The sequence below is a fragment of the Rhipicephalus sanguineus genome, chromosome 8 (genome assembly GCF_013339695.2).
Source record: "Rhipicephalus sanguineus isolate Rsan-2018 chromosome 8, BIME_Rsan_1.4, whole genome shotgun sequence".
NCBI classification, from domain to species: domain Eukaryota; kingdom Metazoa; phylum Arthropoda; class Arachnida; order Ixodida; family Ixodidae; genus Rhipicephalus; species Rhipicephalus sanguineus.
The window spans coordinates 21,269,342-21,290,107 of NC_051183.1; the positions used below are offsets into that span (position 1 = coordinate 21,269,342).

Below are 20,766 nucleotides of genomic sequence, written 5' to 3' on the forward strand. Positions count from 1 at the left end.
ATGCCGCAAGTCACCGCTTACGCTAGAAACCAAACTCTTTAGGTGACAGTGCTACCGATGGCTTGCTAATACAAAAATCACCTAGTGCATCGACAAGTTCGGCTTCAGCAATCAGACGGGTAATATAAAGAAGAGATCACCCAAATGAACATGTTTGAAATAAACATGCAAGCAACCATTTAGACACATTGAAAATAAACAGCCTCCCTCAATGAAATATGCCTTTCATACGTAGAGGAGAGACTGAGAGTGGCAAAAGGTTCACGAAGTTGCGCAGTTATTTAACGCTGCTGCGATTTGCATTGCAAACGTGAGCAAGCGCACCAGATGAACTGAAGCATCCGATTTCACTTTGTCACAGCTACTCAAGTTCCTTCCAAGCCCTGAAGAGAAAGTTTTGTTGGAGGAACACAGCAGTGAGATGGAAAGCATGGCGAAGGCGGACAGATTTCTCTATGAAATCAGCAGGTAAGCAAAACGCAACGTATAAACTGGTTATAGTCTGTTGTGCTATTGAAAGAATAACATTGTTAATGCCTACATAGATAATTGTACAACTCCTGTTGTGGTCCAGCTGACTTCCGTGACAGCTGTCAGTTCAGCTTATTTTGCATTGTGATGATACCAATGAAATTTGCTGTCTAGCATACGTTACGGTAGTCTACCATTTTATGACAATGACAATCACAACGATGTTTATTTTCGCATCAATACAGTGTAATGATACGAAGGGCTTGGCGGAAAGAACTGCCACTTAGACAGCTTGACGAAGCCTCAGGTCCCCCCATTGGCGATCGCAGCAATGATATAGTAATAGCACATCAACACAATTCAAGAATACATATAGCAGTGCATATACAGCAGTATAATAAAATACAGTCTAACGTTGTGATCGCGCCATTCCTCAAAGGCATTATTGTACGTACTGGCAATGACTAGTAGAAACACTAGGCTTCACCAGGCTCCCAGCAACTGCTTTGCAAGGGCTGAGAGCGCGTCTTTATAGCTACGTCAAATTTGCATTTACATAAAAGATTTATGCTGATTATAATATGTTGCTACTGTTTTCCAGAATAATTCACTACGAACAGCGCCTGAGGACACTGTACTACAAGAAAAAGTTTCAGGAAAGAGTTTCTGACTGCAAACCCAAGATCGTCGGTGAGTTGGCTTGCACTCGGTCGGAACCGGGCTTGCGTTGTTATTCGCAACCAGCAGCATGCATTGTAACGCAATGTTTATCAGGCATCAAGGCACTAAGCTGGACAAAACAAAAGCTTGACCAGCATCTGCCGCATTGGTGTGCCTTACGGGCAGATTCGCCAGAAAGATTTCTATGTAAATACTGTGCCTTATTTCGCAACACGCATGCGTTCGACGCTTGCATTAAAATTAGTTGTCTTATTAGGCACGTGAATTTAACCCAGAGAACCTATTTGCACGATTTAGCAGTATACATCGGCGATAATCAAAATTCTGAAATAACTTAATGTAGAGGAGAGGCAGAACTTCCGTTTTTAAGAGGCGAGTCAGAAATGGAGTTTTGTGGTGTTTGATCCCACTGCACAGTTCTTCCAACACAACGGTATGAAGTTGATTGGTGTTGTACACTCAAGTGAACTTTTCTCCCAGCTACTGATTTAAATTTATTCTCTTTGATCAGGGTGACAAAAAAGTACTGAGTGTAGGCTTGGTTACACGCAGAATTTGCAAGCGCAAGCTCATTCGAAGAGATGAAAAATTCGTGAACACGGGCAGTCGCCGGAGCCGACATTTCGACAAGCGGACTTTTCTTCAAGGCTGTGACGAAAGCAGTTGCAGCTTTTAAGAAGACAGGTCCGCTTGTCGAAACGGCGGCTGCAGCGACACCCCATATTCACGATTTTTTTATCTATTGGAGTGTCCATCTTCTCCTGAACTTCTGCCCTTTTTTTGGATTAGTTAATTGGAACTCATTTAATGCGGCAGAACAGTACATTTAGAGCCATTTATGGTGTTTTTTGTTCCTGCCGTTGCTCAAGCTCCTGAACAGTAGGTAGTCAGGTTAGAGGGATAATGCGGACTCTAATAGGTACTTCGACAATAGCTTGCTATATGAAACGTTTAAAAGCAAAGCTTTTGTTACCTAGCCAGTCACGACTTTGCCTTTGTCAGTATCTCACAAGATATATTCGTGAAAACATACATATAAGCATGCATTCACATACAAACACGTACACCCGAAAGCAAAAGTTTACAGGACGTCGGGTCCACTACAGATGCTAATTTCCACTCTTTTAGTTCATAACGCTTCTAATCTAGCATGTGACAGTATAGGTTGCATTACCAACTGCAAGCTGGAACAGAATCCAAAGAGGACGACCCACTAGAAGGCGCTTGAGAGCGCAACCCATTACTAAGTTCCAAGGCTTCGCTACAATTGGAAGGTTATTCTCCCAGACAAAGCGAGGGTCTAGCGAAGTTTCTAAATAGCCCTCTCGAAAATGTTGTGTCCACAACAGCGAAAATGTCGCTGTTGTGTGCACATAACTATATTCTGTGGGAGCCATGCCCATCACCAGTCTCGGTTCAGAGGGGCGCAGGTGACACGTAGTGGGCACTGGAGATGTGCGTGTCTGATTCGGGCGCCTCAAAAGGAGGAGCCGACGCGCTGTCCAGAGGAGTCGGCTAGGGAAGGGCGTCAAGTGCGGTCAGCAGCGCGCGCTCGTGTCGTATTTTGCCCCGTCGCGGAGAGGACCAGTGCGCGAGTGTCGTGGTCCCAAGAGACTGTATTTCTTGCGTCTAACTTTAACGTTCTCTACTTAATAAATGTTCTTCGTTGAATCTTGAACCTGCGGCTTCATCGATTTCTTGGGGCAGACGGCCCGAACCCCACAATTCGCACAGGAATTTCGTAATGTTGACGGTTCCCATTAACATTTGGACCTTCTCTTGTTTCAGCTGTCCTGGAAGCTTCGAAGGAGGTACAACGGAGCAAACGGCTCAAGAAACTGCTGGAGGTCGTGCTGGCATTCGGCAACTACATGAATCGCGGTCAGAGGGGGAACGCGGTGGGCTTTAAGCTGTCGAGTCTCAACCACCTCGCGGACACCAAGTCCAGCACGAACAGGAACTACACCTTGCTTCACTATTTGATTGAGACCCTCGAGAAGAAGGTAAGTAGCAAAGTCTGTCAGGATCGTAGTCGAGCTTGTGTCACTGGAGGAAAATTAATTGGTTATCATTCCTTTGCGACACGTATTATCATCAAATACCTATAAATGCGTGAAAGTTTATATAATTGGATGCGATGATTCTGGATACCAATATTTAGAGCAAGTGAAACTTTTAGTTTAAATTATTGTGTATCTTACAGCAATTATTTGTAATTACAATGTAGCTATTTAGCTAATTGTCTGTATAATCAGTCATGCAGTATTTCTTGATAAACCGAATTGAATGATCAAGTGAAATTACATACGATAGTTACCAGCTGGCAGCGAGCATTCCTAAACAGGTAAAAAAAAAACTATTTTGAAATTCCTCCCGAAACGCCCCACCTCCACCGTCTCGTTAAACACGGTGCTGCTTTCACCAAAGCGATTGTGGATAGCAAAACACCTCAGCCACAGTCATATAAAAGAACTTTACGAAACAAGAATGCCTAATTTGCCTTTAGCTTAGTGTTTGTGGTCTCTTCTTCGTCAATGGTGCACAGGAATGGCAAAAGTAAGTCGCGTCTCCAAATGACGACGCCATGTCACAAAGAGTTATACGGTGTCATGTTCCGTGGTTTCTGCTATGGTGGTGTACGAGTGTGAGGCATGATGAGCTTTGCAAAAATATGAAAGAAAGAATAGCCAGATTCTTTTGAGCTATAATGCTGGCGTAGAGCATTCAAAATCTACTGGAATGTAGGGAGAAACCGCATCTAAGTCATAAAATAGATTAATTTTCGAATGTTCATTCCAAGCAAAAGTCATAAATCTAAAGCCTTCTTATTTTGCTCACGTCGTGAAGGCTGTCGGTTCGAGGGAGTGAAAACTAATTCTTGGGAAAGTGGGAGGTAATAGAAAATGAGGTGGCTTGTGTAGGCGTTGGTTAGACGGTATTCTTTCGGGGAAACGTCTAGCTGAGCTTAAATAACTTGCCCTGCAAATATCTGAATTAAGTTTATACTTTCTTGACGTTACTAGTAACCGCCAGCAACACGATAGTACTGAACAGTAACTTGATGCTTCAAGTTCAGCTTTTTTGTGGCTCTTATGTCATGATGAAATTGCCTGTAATTTGTGTTTTGAGTTGCCTAGCTTTCGCGTTATAGAAATCGCTATACAGCACTTACAGCTCTCTCTGTATGTGTTATACCTGGCATCGCCATTAAAAATTTACTCTCTACTACTACACTTTTGCTCCAGTTGTTTTGCTCCAGTTTTGCTCCAGTAAATGACCGCGGAAACCAGGACTCAATCTTTTTTTTAATAAAAAGTGCATTCTATTTAGTAATCTCGGTCGTAAAGAAAAAGTATTGCTCGCCTAGCTTGCTGTCTATACATGTTATTTGCTCAAAACCAGGTAATAGTGAAACAGATCCCGAATCGGAGCTCGAGTAGAGCCGAAAACATATACGAGTATGTGTTTAAGTAAAATTTAATATGTTAACTGGTTTCCAGAATGGAGGAACGTAATTAGCGGCGATAAAGAGTAAATACAAGAGACAATTTATTTACAAAATTTTCTTTCTGGGTGAAAGAGAACGTCATTCGAAAGCGGCGTTAATTGTGTGGTTGACTGAAGATGTGACTTTTTTTATTCTGCATCACACCAATAAATAAAAAAAAAACTATTCTTGCTTACCAATCATCTTGCAGCTCTCGGAACCTAGTTTCGCTCGCCATTATGTCCCGTTGTTCCAGCGTTAAGTATGAGAATCTCGTGCCCGATGTACGCATATGAGCAAAAATTTTTTTTCAACTTGCAGTTCAAAGATACGCTGAAACTGGAGGAAGATATTCCGCATGTCAAGAAAGCGGCGAAAGTGAAGTGAGTAATAGTTTCTTATTTTATCTTATGAAAAATATGTTTTTACCTCAATGTGCTGAATATTTATATTCTGGAAAAAGTTGAGCCGCGATGGGATTTTTTGGCCGGACGAGTATCGGAACCATACATGAAAATCTCTGAAGAATCTGAACATTTGTTAGATGGACAGTGGCAGTTAGGTTACGAAAAATATACAGCGCGGTAACCTTGAATGGAGGGCCAATGGTATGAATGTTTTATTGGAGACATAAATTTTTTGAAATTTCGGGAATGTGGTATGGTATTGGTATTACAACACCCACGGAACTTTGAAAATGGCTGTTGATGCACACGGAACAACATGTTCGATAGTGCTGGTGGGACATGTTGACTTTATGTTAACATGTCTTGTTATTTTATGATAAAATAACCACAAAACATACCGGGAAACATAGCAGAACCGGTAGCATTTTTTCAGTCAGTTACGTCAACTAATGTGATATCAGTTAACCGTACGTTAAACGATTCGATTATGCCATCTGTTAAGGGTTGTGATGCGTTACGATGTTGCTGCACAACGTATAATGAAACCAAGTTTTATTTTCCGAACTTCGCGCCAGCAACAGCTGCTATTAGACCGTGAACACGCGTTTCAGTTTGAAAGGCACAGATATGCTATATAGTTTATTGCCTATATGAAATCGTCATATTGTTTACATGAGCCTTGAGAACTTGCGTTTGCAATCTAGAAATGCCTGTTGCGGAGTCGTACCCAACATAGAAAGTTTTCCCGCGTTAGGTGCATTCATTGAAATTTGTAGTGCCGACGTCTACATTTGAGTCGCTTATTTAAAGCATTACAAAAAGAAATGTCAAGCTAGCATAAATAATTAAGCTTCCCATAGATGAACTTCTTGAGGGCTGCTTTCAGCAATACTTTATTGTCAGATGACTTGTCACACACAAAAAATGATTAGATTATTCAGACATAATTTGACCTTTAACAAGGCAGCAATCCTTATTCGAATTGCTTCAGCAATGTCCACTAGCTACCTATAACTCTTAATCAAATCTAACAGTGCGTTAGCTTTTGTGCTCGAATATCTTCAGCATGATGATTATGACACACCGTGACACCAAATTAACGCCTGTTAAGCTGTTTATTGGACAGCACTCGGCGACAATGAGCTATGGCGACAGTCAAGGCAAAAACACGGGCTCCGAGCGCGAGCGGCCTTTAGAAGAGGACGACCCACTAGGAGCCGCTGGAGAGCGCAACCGTTAAACAGTACCAATTGCTTCGCCACAATTACCCCGGGTACGAAAAGGGAGCCGTCCGGCGACCTAACAGCTCGTCACTATGAGTGGGTCATAATAGGCTTTGAGGCGCTCCACGTTGACTATGTCGCGCCCTCGACGGCGCATGTCCGAAGCTGGTTCGATGGGTTCGATCAGGTAGTTGACCGGGGATGTTCGCTCGACGACCCGGTATGGGCCTTCGTATTTCGGCAGTAGCTTTGACGAGAGACCAGTTGCAGTGGTAGGGACCGAGAGCCATACGAGCGCTCCGGGGAGGAACGTGGACTCAGAAGTGGCGGTGCCACCGCGAAGGCTCTTCTGCCGCTCTTGTTCGTGCGTTGTAAACGACTTTGCAAGCTCGCGACACTCTTCAGCAAGCCTGGCTGTGTCAGAAATAGGCGCACACTCAGATGGATCCGGCTTGTAGGGTAGTATCGTGTCAATGGTGTGCGACGGGTGCCTTCCGTACAACAGGAAAAAGGGTGAAAAACCAGTAGTGCTTTGAGGGGCGGTATTATAGGCGTAGGTGACGAAGGGCAGAATGGCATCCCAATTTGTGTGATCGGCGGCGACGTACATTGAGAGCATGTCGCCGAGCGTGCGGTTAAAGCGTTCGGTTAGGCCATTCGTCTGCGGGTGGTAAGCAGTAGTTTTGCGGTGAACAGCATGGCACTCTTTGAGAATGGCTTCGACGACCTCCGACAAGAAGACACGGCCTCGATCGCTGAGAAGCTCCCGGGGTGGACCGTGACGCAGCATGAATCGGTGTAGCAGGAAGGAGGCAACATCGCGCGCTGTAGCCGCTGGGAGTGCTGCGGTTTCGGCGTATCGCGTTAGATGGTCGACGGCGACGATGGCCCAACGGTTACCAGCCGACGTCAGAGGAAGTGGTCCATATAAATCGATGCCCACGCGCGCAAACGGACGGTTAGGGCAAGGTAATGGTTGTAGACCGACTGGTGACACGTGCGTTGAAGGTTTTCTGCGTTGGCAATCGAGGCAGGAGCGGACGAATTTCTGCACGTAGCGGTACATCCCTCGCCAGAAGTATCGTTGTCGAATGCGCTGGTAAGTTTTGGATACCCCAGAGTGCGCGCATTGCGGATCAGAGTGGAAGGACTCGCATATTTCAGCACGCAGACTTCGGGGTATCACAAGTAGCCACTGGCGGCCGTCGGCGTTGTAATTGCGTCGGTGCAGTAGGTCGTCACGAATGGCGAAATGGTGGGCTTGACGACGCAACGTGCGAGTGGTTGGTGTGGGAGGCGGCGTTTGCTGAGCGGCGTCTTGGGGCATGGTAGATGGCAGGGTACGGGAACGAAGCTCCAGGGGCATCGAATGGGAGCACAGCACTCTCCACCAATTTGTTAAGCTGTTTATTGGACAGCACTCGGCGACAATGAGCTATGGCGACAGTCAAGGCAAAAACACGGGCTCCGAGCGCGAGCGGCCTTTAGAAGAGGACGACCCACTAGGAGCCGCTGGAGAGCGCAACCGTTAAACAGTACCAATTGCTTCGCCACACGCCAAATTAATGGCATCAGGTACGCAGGCTATATCAATATTCTTCGCGAAGGAACTTTTAGACGCCACCATTCAATGTTTATTTGTACCCCTGTTGTTCACATCGATTGTTTTAAGTATAGCTTCTTTCCAAGAGATATCAGCGAATAAAATTCTGTGTCGGAATGAGCTGTTTCATGCTCATCCACTGATTTATATTTAAAACGCAGACCTAATATTCTGGTTTGAAACAAATATACTTTTCTTTGCCACTATGTGATGTGTTTAATTCTGTTATCAGCTTATACGTCTTTTGATGCTACTAGTTTTGTACGTGTAAGTTTTGAGAGCAAAATATTATTGTGTTGTTTCCAGAATGATTGTTATATATTTCTTTTTCTCTCCTGTGATGGCCCTGTGCAAGGACTCGCAGTGTCTGTAAAATAAAATAATAAATAAACTTACAACTAGACTAGTAACTCTAATTCTGGCTACTTCTACACAGCCTGGGTGAGCTTGAGCGAGAGATCAGGGATCTCAAGACTGGCCTCAACGAGGTTCAGAAGGAGCTCGACTTTCTGCGAGGACAACCGGCCCAACCCGGGGACAAGTTTGTGCTCGTCATGAAGGAGTTCATCACCGGCGCCACGTACAAGTTTTCGGAACTGGAGGACAGTTTTCTCGACATGAAGTCCAGGGTGAGTGTGTTGTTTTAGTAATCCATAGGACAGAGGTTCAGCGGAACATGGATACTTGAACTGATTCATGGAGACTCCACTTGATCATCTGCTCAAGTGAAGTTTTATAGCGTTGGCTCCACCGATATTTCCCGGTTCAGTTCGCCTCCGTTGTACACTGGTTATGGTGTTCGGCTGCTGGTCCAAAAGTCACGGGTTGGATTTTTGCCGCGGCGGTGGCATTTCGAGGGAGGCAGAATGCTAGACGTCCGTGTACTGTGCGATGTCAGTGCATGTTGAACAGTATCAGATCGTGAAAATTTTCGGAACCCTTCACAACGGCGTTTCTCATAATCATATCGTGCATTTTGAACGTAAAATCCCAGATATTATTATTATTATTAATATTATTATTATTATTTATTATTATTATTCCCTGTTCAATATTTTCTCACCACTGATTGAGTATTGTATTCTGTACTCGCAGACAACCTATGAATTAATTCACGAAGTCCTTCAACAAAGTTGCCGTGAACTTGCCCGTGGAAGCTGCAGGACTTCGTCAACGCTATAGTGTGCTATGTCTATCCACAAATAGTGCTATGGCGCACCCTTTCGAAAGCATACAACACGGAAAATAATTCTGCGGAATCCCGCAAGGCGCAAAAAGGGTTACGAAAGAAAAAATAATTGCACCTTCTCGTTTGTAACACAAGGCTGCGAGGAAATCTGTACGGATTTCTCAGCTAGACGTGCTTCCTAGTTGACGAAGAACTTTTTCCGGTCCAGGGTTCAAACCAGTGACCAACTCCTGTTCGGGGAAGTAGCGCTGCCATATCGTGTCTGTAAAACAAAGCAATCTGCTGATCAGGATGGAAAAAAAGGCGCACTGACAGGCACGGACTAAGGAAGAAGAAAACGACGACACAGGTGCACTCGTAACTGGAAGTCGCTTTCTTCTTATTTAGTCCATGTGTCTTAGTGTGTCCCACTTTTAGATGTGAAGCATCTTATAGCGGAGTTCAATCCGGTGGTGGTGGTGGTGTGCGGCGCGACCACCCTTACTGCGCATGCGCAAGCCCTCTCAACACACCTCCTTTCCACACACACCCTCTCCTCTCCCTCTCCCCTTCTCCCTCCCTCTCCCCTTTCCTCCTCTCCACTCCCCCTCTGAAACGCGGTCTCGACATGCCGAAACGCTGCTTCGCATCGCCTCATGGTCCCCTTTAGCGGGAGATGGTGTGATTTTTTCCATTAAGATGAACGCATGCCAACTAGGCCAAAGGTCCGTTTTGCTAACCAGGAGGCTGGCAAATGACAGCGCCAGGGCGAATTAATTCACAACACGAAGCGCGTGGTCAGTGAATATGGCTTCCGTCAATTAGGAAGCTCTTCTTTCTGAGAAATCCTCACAGATTTTATCGTAGCTTTATGCTACAGACGAGTAGATTTATCTTGCAGATACAGTATTAAACAGCAAATATATAGGGATACACGACACTTAGTGTGCGACGGCACCCGTACAGTACCGCCTTGCATTTGCGGAGTTTATCACAATAATTCCACTCAGTGTATGCCGTGTGAGAATGTACAAATATCTGTAGTACAGTTTTAAAAAGCCTAAATGTTTGTCCTTTCTCACGCAGTACGAAAAGACTGCGCGGAGGTTCGGTGAGGACTCGGTGCAGATGCCTCCCGACGAGTTCTTCAGCATCTTCGACTCGTTCCTGGTCTCGTTCAACGAGGCCAAGAACGACAACGAGAACTTCAGGCGGAAGAAGGAGGACGAGGAGCGACGCAGCAGGCAAGAGGCCGAGGTGAGGACGACTTTGATCTCGAGGATTACGTGTCGTCGTCATCATCAACACTGGTCATGTACAGAGCCACCCGCGTCTGTCACGCGAGACTGTAAAATATTAAGACATAATCAACATAGGCTGTTGGCTGCGCATGTTGGAGAACATCACTGCACCAAAATTGAATGAGAACAGATCTAGTTGCTATTACAAGGGCTGATGGGCAAGTTCAAAGCCAACATTGGCGATGCATTTATTAATGAGAGAGCCTTAGAGGCGTGATCAAACGCGAAAAGTGACCATCGGTGGCGTCGACATGAACACGAGTGATGCAAAAAATTATCATCATATGGCGACGTTTCCCAATTACGTCATCACGTCATATCTCGAAAAAATGTGTGACGTCATCGTAACGCCATCATAGCTTCACATAACGTGATGTCACAAGGTCACGTCATCATGTGACATCGTCACTGGGTCAAAGGTGTGGCCAATCCCGGAGGCACTGCTAAACCACGTGAGGTGCAGAAACCCTCCAACGCTTCCGATCCCGGAGGCAGTGCAAAACCACGCTTGGTGCAGAGAGCCTTCGGAGGGGGTCAATACAATCGACTGAGAAGAGAAATAAGTGGAAGATAGCTTTGACTATCGAGTCGTCTTGGACAAATGCATAAGGGACTGTGCGACTTTTTCGATCTCATTTTGACGACTGAAATGTAAACAGTGCTTTTTGCTCTTAACAATGTCTTACTGAGATAGTAATATTAACTCGCTTCCTATTCCTCCGTTTCGTCCCCGCAGAAGCGAGAACGCAAGGACGGCACTCTGCGGGGCCTGGCCGCACTCCGAGCCAATGGTTCGGCGACGCTCAACGGCTCCATCAACAGCCTCAAGGCCGGCGGACCGGCCGCGCTGAACGGCACAGCGACGGCGGACAAGGGAGAGTTCGACGACCTCATATCGGCGCTGCGCACGGGCGACGTGTTCGGCGATGAGTTCTCCAAGACGCGCCGCAACCGACGCCGAGGCAGCAGCCCAGCGGCCAACAACGCCACCTCGGTATTGGCCGAGAACGGACACCACGTGATCGTCAACGGGTCCGCCATCCACGACGCCTCCCGGGACCGCATTGTGGCGCGAAAGCTAAAGTCATGAGGCCTAGTCTAACAGAGCTGTGGGTGGCACTGCTGCTGGCTGTACATAACTACTGATTGCAGCGTGCTACTGCGATACAGCAGACGCAAAGGAGAGACAGCACATGACGCAGGGCAAGTGCGAAGTTGTATGGTTAAAAAGACGACGAAGAAGCATGGCGCGTGTAAAAGCAACAACTCAGGAAAAAAATCCATTCGGAATCTCAATCCACATGCTCGGTCTTGTAAAAAGAACTTATCGATATGACCGGTACATAATATAAAGAAATTTAAATTATTTAAAGCTGTTTCCTCGAGCTTCGCTACACCGCTTTCAACGCGATTCCCACCCGGCAAAGGCTCCCTGAAAGTCAGATGCAGCGACCTCTATCAGAGAGTATGTGACAGTCAGTTGGATAGCGGGAACACTGTCGAAACGGTAAGTGGGAACAAGAAGTCTTCAGGCCTCACATCTGGGTTGATGCAGTCCTGATACAGCCCTGATGTGAGTCCCGGAAAATTTCTTGCTGTTCCTAAAGCTCAAGAGAAGCCTGAAAAGTTGCTGTTTTGACGGTGATCCTGCCATCCAACTCAATGCCACAGACTCTGATAGAGGTCGCTGCAGCCGACTTCCAGGGAGCCTTTGCAATAGGAGAGTCGCGTTTGAAGCGATATATCGATGCCTGAGGAAACTGCATTGAATAGTTTTAATATGTACAGATCGGATCAATAATTTGTTGTACCAGACCCAGCCTCACGACTTTACGGACAGACCGTGTACGATTATCGATGTCTCATATCGCCTTTCTTCTGAACGAAAACAACTTGATGACCAGTTAGTGAAACTGATGTTGCGATGACATTAATGCTGCTACAGGGGCTACATGGTATGACTTCATCCAGAAATATGCTGCCAGTTGCACTAGAACACATGTTGGCAACAATCTGCTACATTGAAAAGGCGTGACATATTAGCTTTCCCCCTTGTGTCTCTTGATGGCGAGGCAGTCTTTGTGCCCTCGTACGTGTCTTGTGTCGTGTGCGCCTTTGCGTCTTTTGTATAACAGTCCCAATCAGTAGGTAGTCTAGCAGTCTGCTTGTCCTGTCTTAATTGCGTTTTGTTCACAGAGGATTCGAATGGGTTTGTTGAATCGCAGAAAGGAGTGTGGACATTGCAGTTTTTGCAGTAAGTACACGAATGAGTGTCACCTTAACCAGCTGAGAAGTGCTTCGAGTGGCCATGAGACTTTATCCATCAATTCTCTCCTCGTATGTTCTTGCATTTGTTCGTACAGAACAGATCATTGTGTCTGCCATTCCTTTAAAAGGACTGAAGTCAGTGGCTAAAGTTACGGTTTCTGTAATAAGTACGTGAGTCACTTAACGCCTCGTGGTTATTGCTTGGGTTGATCATTTAGACCTTGTCTATAAATCTGGTGCCAAGTGATTTTTGTTTTGCTCGTACAAGATGGAATGTTAAAAAATTTAGAGGTTGCGGTCAGTGATGACGTTACAATCTTTTTCATAACGTATGTAAGCTAGCAACTGACTTTTGGCTACTCCACTGTCTTGCTCACGTATGGTTGTACTGGTCGTGTCCGAAAGTATGCCCCGACCCAAGCCTAGTACAGCAGTAGGTACTGATGTGCCTAAGTTTGCCGGCAAAATATGCTACAATTTGAAGTTATCATTTTTCACAATATGAACTAACTAGCCCAACCGCATGTTTTGAAAAGCGGAGCTGCTGAAGTTTTCTCCCTTGATGGCTTTTGTCGGTGCTAACGTTACTGTTGTCCTATTTATATGGGCCACTCAACGCCTTCTGACTATCGATGCGATGCACTGGTATGGTTGGGCTAGCCACAATGCCACACATGAGCGATGGATTTCATCACACAACAAATACCTTACAGTATTCGTCAGAAGTACGTGAGCCAGTCTGGACCTCCTGCGAGCTGGATGACGTAGAGACCAAGGATTTTCTTCACTTAAAGCTTCCTTGTCGACCTTGACGTGTTAGTCTTACGCATGGTGTTTACAGCACTCAACTAATTAGTCGAGGACGACAGGCCGGATAAAAATTCTATCTGTCAAAATTACAGCCCCGTACTGATTAGATCGTTATCATTTGGACAAGCTCGTCGATCCTGGATTTTTCCGTAGCAGAGCCTTTAGTTACCGGTACAGAGATAAACCTTCTCGCTTTGTGTAGTCTCTAAGCAACTTGGCATCTCTGTCTTAGATAATAGATGATGGAGATTTTTTGATTTGAACACAACGGAAGCGTTAGAAGTAAAGAGGGATTGAAGGTGGCTCGGCATATCAAACGACATCGTACGCGTGAAAGCTGCGTACTGATACTGGTCTACGAATTGCAGCATACGCGATGGAAAGAGATAAAACAAGCGACCCAATCTATAACGACACCGCGTGCTTGCATTTGGTAAGCACAGTGGAATCAGCAGTTCTTCAGTACTTAGCCGATTTTTCACCCTGTAATTTTTTGTTTAGTACTTCCGACTCGTTCGCTTCGAGATTAGAAGGTGTGCCTTATGCTATTGTGTCGCCACAAAGATGAAATTGTATGGAGTGACCAACTACCTGCTCACGTTGTCCAATGTGGCCCATGTACTTGTGAAGGAAACTAACGTATCAAAAAAACATTGGCTTTTCTTTTGCGTGGATTTCGACATCCATAAACATATTGACCTCTAAGCTGCATGATACAAAACGACAGTTTATAACAGAGAAACATATCTTACAGGAAGAACGTCCGCCTAGATCTTCTATAGACGTCGACAGGCCTGCATATACTTACGAGTATGTCCGGTGGACGTTTCCTGCATTCCCTGTTTTCAATTCTTGAGTAGCATTGCTCTGCGAACTTAAGAAATATCCTTAGAGTAACTTGCGAATACCCATAATCACTCAAAAGGCGTTTGCTGCCGCAAAGTTATTATGAGGTTCTGACCAGAGTTAAGAACTTACCTTGGTCGATAGCCTCGCGCTTCAAAACATTCTCTAAAGCCTTCACATTAAAAACGTGAGAGATATTAAAAAATTCTAATGCTAACGAGCATAGGCGTGCGCAGGGTTCCCAATCAGGGAGGGCGAAGGTTCATCGCAGCGCCCCCCCCCTCCTACTAAGTCAATGTATGGGGCAGATTTTGCGCCCCCTCCCCCCTCTTAGGTGACTAGAAGGGTCAATGCACGGGGCAGATCTTGCGCCCCCCTCTTAGATGATTAGGGGGGGCGCCCCCCCCCTCCCCCCCCTGTGCGCACGCCTATACTAACGAAGATATTGTGCTGGCATGTTCACAAACTCAATTCTAGGCTTTAATTAGCAAGTACTTTAAAATGATCTTTTTGAATGTCTAAGAAATTGTCTCAGAAATTTGCAGATATGTCGATGTGATTAAAGTATCTGTAAATGAAGGAGTGATCACGAAGTGTCGCCTTTCTAATCATCTAAGCTGTTTCTAAAATCGTTTCCGGTGTTTTTTGAATTTTCTACAACCTGGTATTTTAAATATCGTGGGACGTGGTTTGGAAAGTTGTTGTACAAAACATTACTGACGCCCTGAGAATTGAGCACACCGATCACATATATGATAACCATACTCGATTGCAGATTATGAAAGAACTCGAAGATAAATGCATTCCAGTGACCATACTCAACAAAATGGAAACGTAATTTGATAAGACTTACACATTTACTCGTACCGGGCTGTATTTGTCGTTGATATCGTGCCGCTCTATTGTTTCTTATCGAAAGATAACATCGCAGTGCAGAAAAATGTAGCCTATATAACTGATATTCTTGCATGACCGCCTTGGGCGATGTTTTTTTGCTCATTAGCACCAATTTTCATAATTCCTACATTTTCATTTTAACTCATTTTATTTGTTATTGTCTAATTATTAACATTTTATTTCATTCTTAGGGTTACGCTGTCTCTTTTAACAACTTATAACGCGCGTTTAGAAGTTTACTTTGCCATTAATTGTTAATTATTAGTTCTCAGCGTGACCCACGTTGCCAGAGAACTCATAATTGTACTCAAACCAACATAACATTAACACATCGTTAATTTCATTGAATGAAGCAGCCCTCTGCGATGTTTTGGAGCCAAGTGATGTAGGCATTCTCGAACTACTTATGTCGTGTTTATGTTCACATTTGGCCCTACTGCTATACGTGCGGACTATGAATATTTTTAAGAGGTATTACTTTGATTCAGAAATACGAAAATTTCACTTCACATGTTATTTTTGTGTTTTATTTACCCAAAAAGCTTCACACTGTTTAATCAGTCATCTGTAGGCTACTGCAGTCCCTTGGCATGCTGTGTGTCTATATAAGCTGTTGAAATCGATACAGTTTGGTTAACAGCACAACAGAAAACAAAAGCTGTGTATGCTTCTTAACTGAGCTGCTGATCGTTTGCCATTAATTGCTGTACGTCACACATACTCGCAAGGTGTGCTTGTGAGTTACCGTTGTGGGCTGTGTATAAATATATACATAACATTTGTACATAGGACAAAGAAGTCAACTGTAAATGGGTATAGTGTGTGTTTTGTTTCTTTTATATAGTGTACATAGCTATTACGCATTCTCTCGACTACGTTACATAATTCTCTCCAATAGAAATGTGCTCTTGTAATTGTAGTCACCTGTTTCTAAACCATGTTTGTTTATTAACCCCCATTCATTAGTAACTGTCACTCATTGTAACAATAATGCTCCTCGATGTAACATATTATACATGTGCGAAGTTTTGCTAAATCTTCCGCTCTTTTCAAGGTGTTATTGAAGAACATTGCGCAACTTTTTTGTACTTGCTCCTGCGAGCTTTTTGTACTTTTATATTCCCTTAACCGTTGTGCTTGAATATCTTCTATAGTTGTGTTTTTCTCTATTCTTTTCTCCAATGTACAGAAAAAAAGTTATTTAGCTCCGATGTCTAGTCGTCAGTGTGAAATATATGAATGCATATACGATATGTTATTTACACAAACGAAGTTAGAGCTGGTGTTCAGACGCCCTCGCTGTTTTCCTAAGTCATGGTGGCTCTCTGCCTGCCATTAACCGAACAATATCTCGCCGTGTTTCGCCAACGCCAGGCAACCCTGCAAAGATGCGGAAGTTGTCGCAACCCGAACAATTCTGGCCGTGTTCACCAACGCAAGGCACCCCTGGAATGACACGTGGGTTGCATAGTGCGCATGGGCTGCTCGGAACCCACAGTGGGTCGCAAGCATACCATCTGTATTGCCAGGGTTGCCTTGCGTTTGCGAACACGGTGAGGATTGTTCTGTAAAGGGACCGAACGATTCTCGCCGTGTTTCGCCAATGTCAGCAACCCTGGAAGGAGGCGTGGGTTGCTCGTGACCCGCACACTAGGTCGCAAGATGCAGCTGGGTTGCTCGCGACCCTCACGGTGGGTTGCACGGATTGTGCAATGTTGCTCGTTTCAACGTACGCACCTCAATGAGTTCGCTTTATTTTTGTTTGTAATGTGCCGAGGTGTTGAGACCAATCGCCTGGCTGAGAGAGTCTAGCGGCGCGCAAAAAATGTTGAATGTTGTGTGTGAGACCCCCGAGTGTTTGTTTTTTCTTGTTTTTTCCTTACGTGTAAAATAAATATACTGAGATACCTTAACGAAACTGGCGTTTTTGTTTTCTTGCTGGTTTCCTCATGCCGCCTGATAAATACTCACTTCAAAGCCATAGCTGCAACACAGGTTCGTAACCAGGAATGGGGGGGGGGGGGGCGCTAGAGGTCCCTGCCCCAATCTCCGAATTCTTGAGGGGGTTGGGGTAATAATTACTGAAGAATATGTGCTTTCTTCGAATAGTTAAGGCCTTCAGCAAGTGGGCGCCCCCGAAAAATATTCCTGTCTACGGGTCTGCACAACACCCTCATGTAAAACCTTGTGTACAGGGTCCTTGAGGTATTTTCAATAAATAAATAAATATGAATACAAAGTTTCAGTATACGAAGCCCAGGGTTTCCAACAAAAGCCTGCTAGAGAGAGCCATGGCGTTAGATGATCGTATTCAGTTAACGTTGGGAATGATGGGTAGTACATCATCATCATCATCATCAGCCTGTCTACGCCCACTGCAGGGCAAAGGCCTCTCCCATGTTCCGCCAATCAACCCGGTCCTGTGCTTTCTGTTGCCACGTTATACCTGCAAACTTCTTAATCTCATCTACCCACCTAATTTTCTGTCTTCCCCTCACGCGTTTGCCCTCTCTTGGAATCCAGTCAGTTACCCTTAATGACCACCGGTTATCCTGCCGACGTGCTACGTGGCCGGCCCATATCCATTTCTTCTTCTTAATTTCAACTATGATATCCTTAACCCCCGTTTGTTCCCTGACCCACTCTGCTCTCTTCCTGTCTCTTAAGGTTACACCTATCATTTTCCTTTCCATCGCTCTCTGCGTCGTCCTCAATTTAAGTTGAACCCTCTTTGTAAGTCTCCAGGTTTCTGCTCCGTAGGTAAGTACCGGTAAGATGCAGCTGTTATATACCTTCCTCTTGAGAGATAGTGGTAGACTACTATTCATGATTGATAATGCTTGCCGAATGAGCCCCATCCCATCCTTATTCTTCTAGTTATTTCACTCTCATGGTTCGGCTCCGCGGTTACTAGCTGTCCTAAGTAGACGTACTCCTTTACAACTTCCAGCGTCTCGCCACCTATCGCGAAGCGCTGTTCTCTGCCAAGATTGTTCCACATTACTTTAGTTTTATGCATATTAATTTTCAGACCTACTCTTCTACTTTCCGTATCCAGTTCAGTAATCATGAGCTGTAATTCGTCTCCCGCGTTACTCATCAATGCAATGTCATCAGCGCAGCGCAGGTTACTGAGATACTCTCCATTAACTCTTATCCCTAATTCTTCCCAATCTAGGGCCCTGAAAACCTCCTGTAAACACGCGGTGAATAGCATTGGAGAGATCGTGTCTCCCTGCCGTACGCCCTTCTTTATTGGGATTCTGTCGCTTTCTTATGAAGGACTATAGTGGCTGTGGATGCGCTGTAGATTTCTTCCATTATGTTTATATAGGCTTCGTCGATGCCCTGATTCCGCAGTGCTTGCATGACTGCTGATGTCTCCACCGAATCAAATGCCTTCTCGTAATCTATGAAGGCTATGTATAGGGGTTGGTTGTATTCCGCGCATTTCTCTATCACCTGATTGATAGTATGAATATGGTCTATTGTTGAGAAGCCTGTACGAAATCCTGCCTGGTCCCTTGGTTGATTAAACTCTAATGTCGTATTAATTCTGTTAGCAATTACTTTTGTGAATAGCTTGTAGACAACGGACAGTAAGCTGATGGGCCTGTAATTTTTCAGGTCCTTGACGTCCCCTTTCTTATGGATCAAGATGATGTTGGCATTCTTCCAAGATTCTGGTATCCTCCCTGTCGAGAGACACTTCGTATACAGGGTGGCCAGTTTCTCTAACATAATCTCTCCACCGTCTTTCAACAAGTCTGATGTTACCTGATCCTCACCAGCGGCTTTGCCTCTTTGCATTCCCTTTAGGGCTTTCTTTACTTCTCCTGTTAATACATACATTTATCTGTTATACATACATTTATCGGTAGTACATACATTTATCTAAATTTTGTGCGTCTGCTTGAGGCGGCTTTCTGACGTCGCAAATCTGTCGTATTGCGACGAATTATGTGCTCTGTATAGGACATTAAGATTGCCGAGAAAGTTAAAACCTTAAAATGCTGACCATTACGCTTGCAGCTTCAAACGCGAAGATTCGACAAAGTAATGTGCGCTAGATATCATTTCTGAGGTTCATGATTTGTCATCAACCCCAGACATATTTTCATTTCCGATGCCCCAATCATATACAGCTCTGTCTAGCATTTATTGCAAAACACCAGTTGCACCAGAGCGGTCCCGTTGGCCCACTAGCAGGTGAAAAAGCTGCACCAAGATTTGACCCACTTGGTGCACATGCACAGCTCTTTATGGCGCGGGGTTGAGAAAATTGGGTAACAGCGCAAGGAACGGAACAAACGGATCGACACAGACTCTGTACCGTTCCTTGCACTCTTGCCCAATTCTTCTAGCATGCGGCAGCAACCAGCCAAAGTTAATACCTTAGTGCTCATGAAAAGGGGGCAGTATAGAGACAGGATGTGAAGCGTCAGCTCACGCCTCTGCACCCTTTTGGTGATCGCGACGGAAATATATATATATATATATATATATATATATATATATATAAACAGGTTACAGGACTGAATCGAACCCAGGTGTTTTGTCTTGAATTTTTTTATTACCTAGCCACGCCAGTGACCGAAACTGCGTGAAGAAACTCATTAAGAGCCGCGTTCAGAGGCGTAAATTGCCTGGCAGCAGCGTAGCATCGCACCAAGCATCACATCATGTGAACTGCTAAATGGTGCCTTCATTCATTATCATCATCGTCATTATCATAATCATCATCATGATTCACAGCATAAACAATGTGTGCAGAATCATATCGTGGTTTTTGGACGTAAAACCTCAACAATTATTATATTTAATAAGTGTGCAGCAACGTAGGTGAGTGCATTATTGCATTACAGGCGCGTGTTGGGTACTTCGCTAAAGTCTGTAGACACTTGAAGAATATATACAAAGACAAAAATGCTCGCATGAGGCGCTCGAAGGGTCGACTAAACTAACTAAATGCAAAACATAGGTACTTGCTCGCTGCGGATCATTGGACTTCCATGACCGCAGCCATGCTTTCGCTTTCATATGTTACAAGAATGTAACACCTGCGAGAGTTATTTTTTACAGCGAAGCTTGCATCTTAGTCTGCCACGTGCCTTCGTTGTCGTTGTACGAGTAGTACTGGTAGACTGTAGTAGTAGTAGTGGCAGACTGCAGTAGTGTAGTAGTAGTAGTGGCAGACTGTAGTAGTGTAGTAGTAGTAGTGGCAGACTGTAGTAGTAGTAGTAGTGGCGGACTGTAGTAGTCGTAGTAATAGTAGTAGTGGCAGAGTGCAGTAGTAGTAGTAGTAGTAGTAGTAGTAGTAGTAGTAGTAGTAGTAGTGGTAGTAGTAGTAGTAGTAGTAGTAGTAGTAGTAGTAGTAATCACGCAGGTCACGGGACCAGAAGGGCGAGTGAATAGGAAAGCAAATCAATGAAATGATGATGATGATGATGGCCATCATCATTACAGCTTGGCTGTTCGAAGGTTTGAACGGCGTGCAACTGGCAGATCTTTTTGCCCTAAACGGGCTTTTCTCTTGCTTCGTGAAAAATTTGCCCGATGAAATCACGCTTTTCGTGAGCTATTGAAGTATTACGATCTTCGCTT

General features: G+C 44.7%; 1 protein-coding gene across 1 annotated transcript in view; it reads left to right on the forward strand.

The window, feature by feature from the left end:
- LOC119401536 (disheveled-associated activator of morphogenesis 1-like) overlaps positions 1–17,080 on the forward strand; it is a 147,632-nt gene extending 130,552 nt beyond the window's left edge. Inside the window, 7 exon segments of the mRNA XM_037668427.2 lie at positions 362–468; positions 1,073–1,161; positions 2,941–3,155; positions 4,961–5,022; positions 8,309–8,501; positions 10,127–10,297; positions 11,078–17,080. Of these exon segments, the coding sequence (XP_037524355.1) occupies positions 362–468; positions 1,073–1,161; positions 2,941–3,155; positions 4,961–5,022; positions 8,309–8,501; positions 10,127–10,297; positions 11,078–11,431 (1,191 nt within the window). The 3' untranslated portion in view covers positions 11,432–17,080.
- The last annotated feature ends 3,686 nt before the right edge of the window (positions 17,081–20,766 follow it).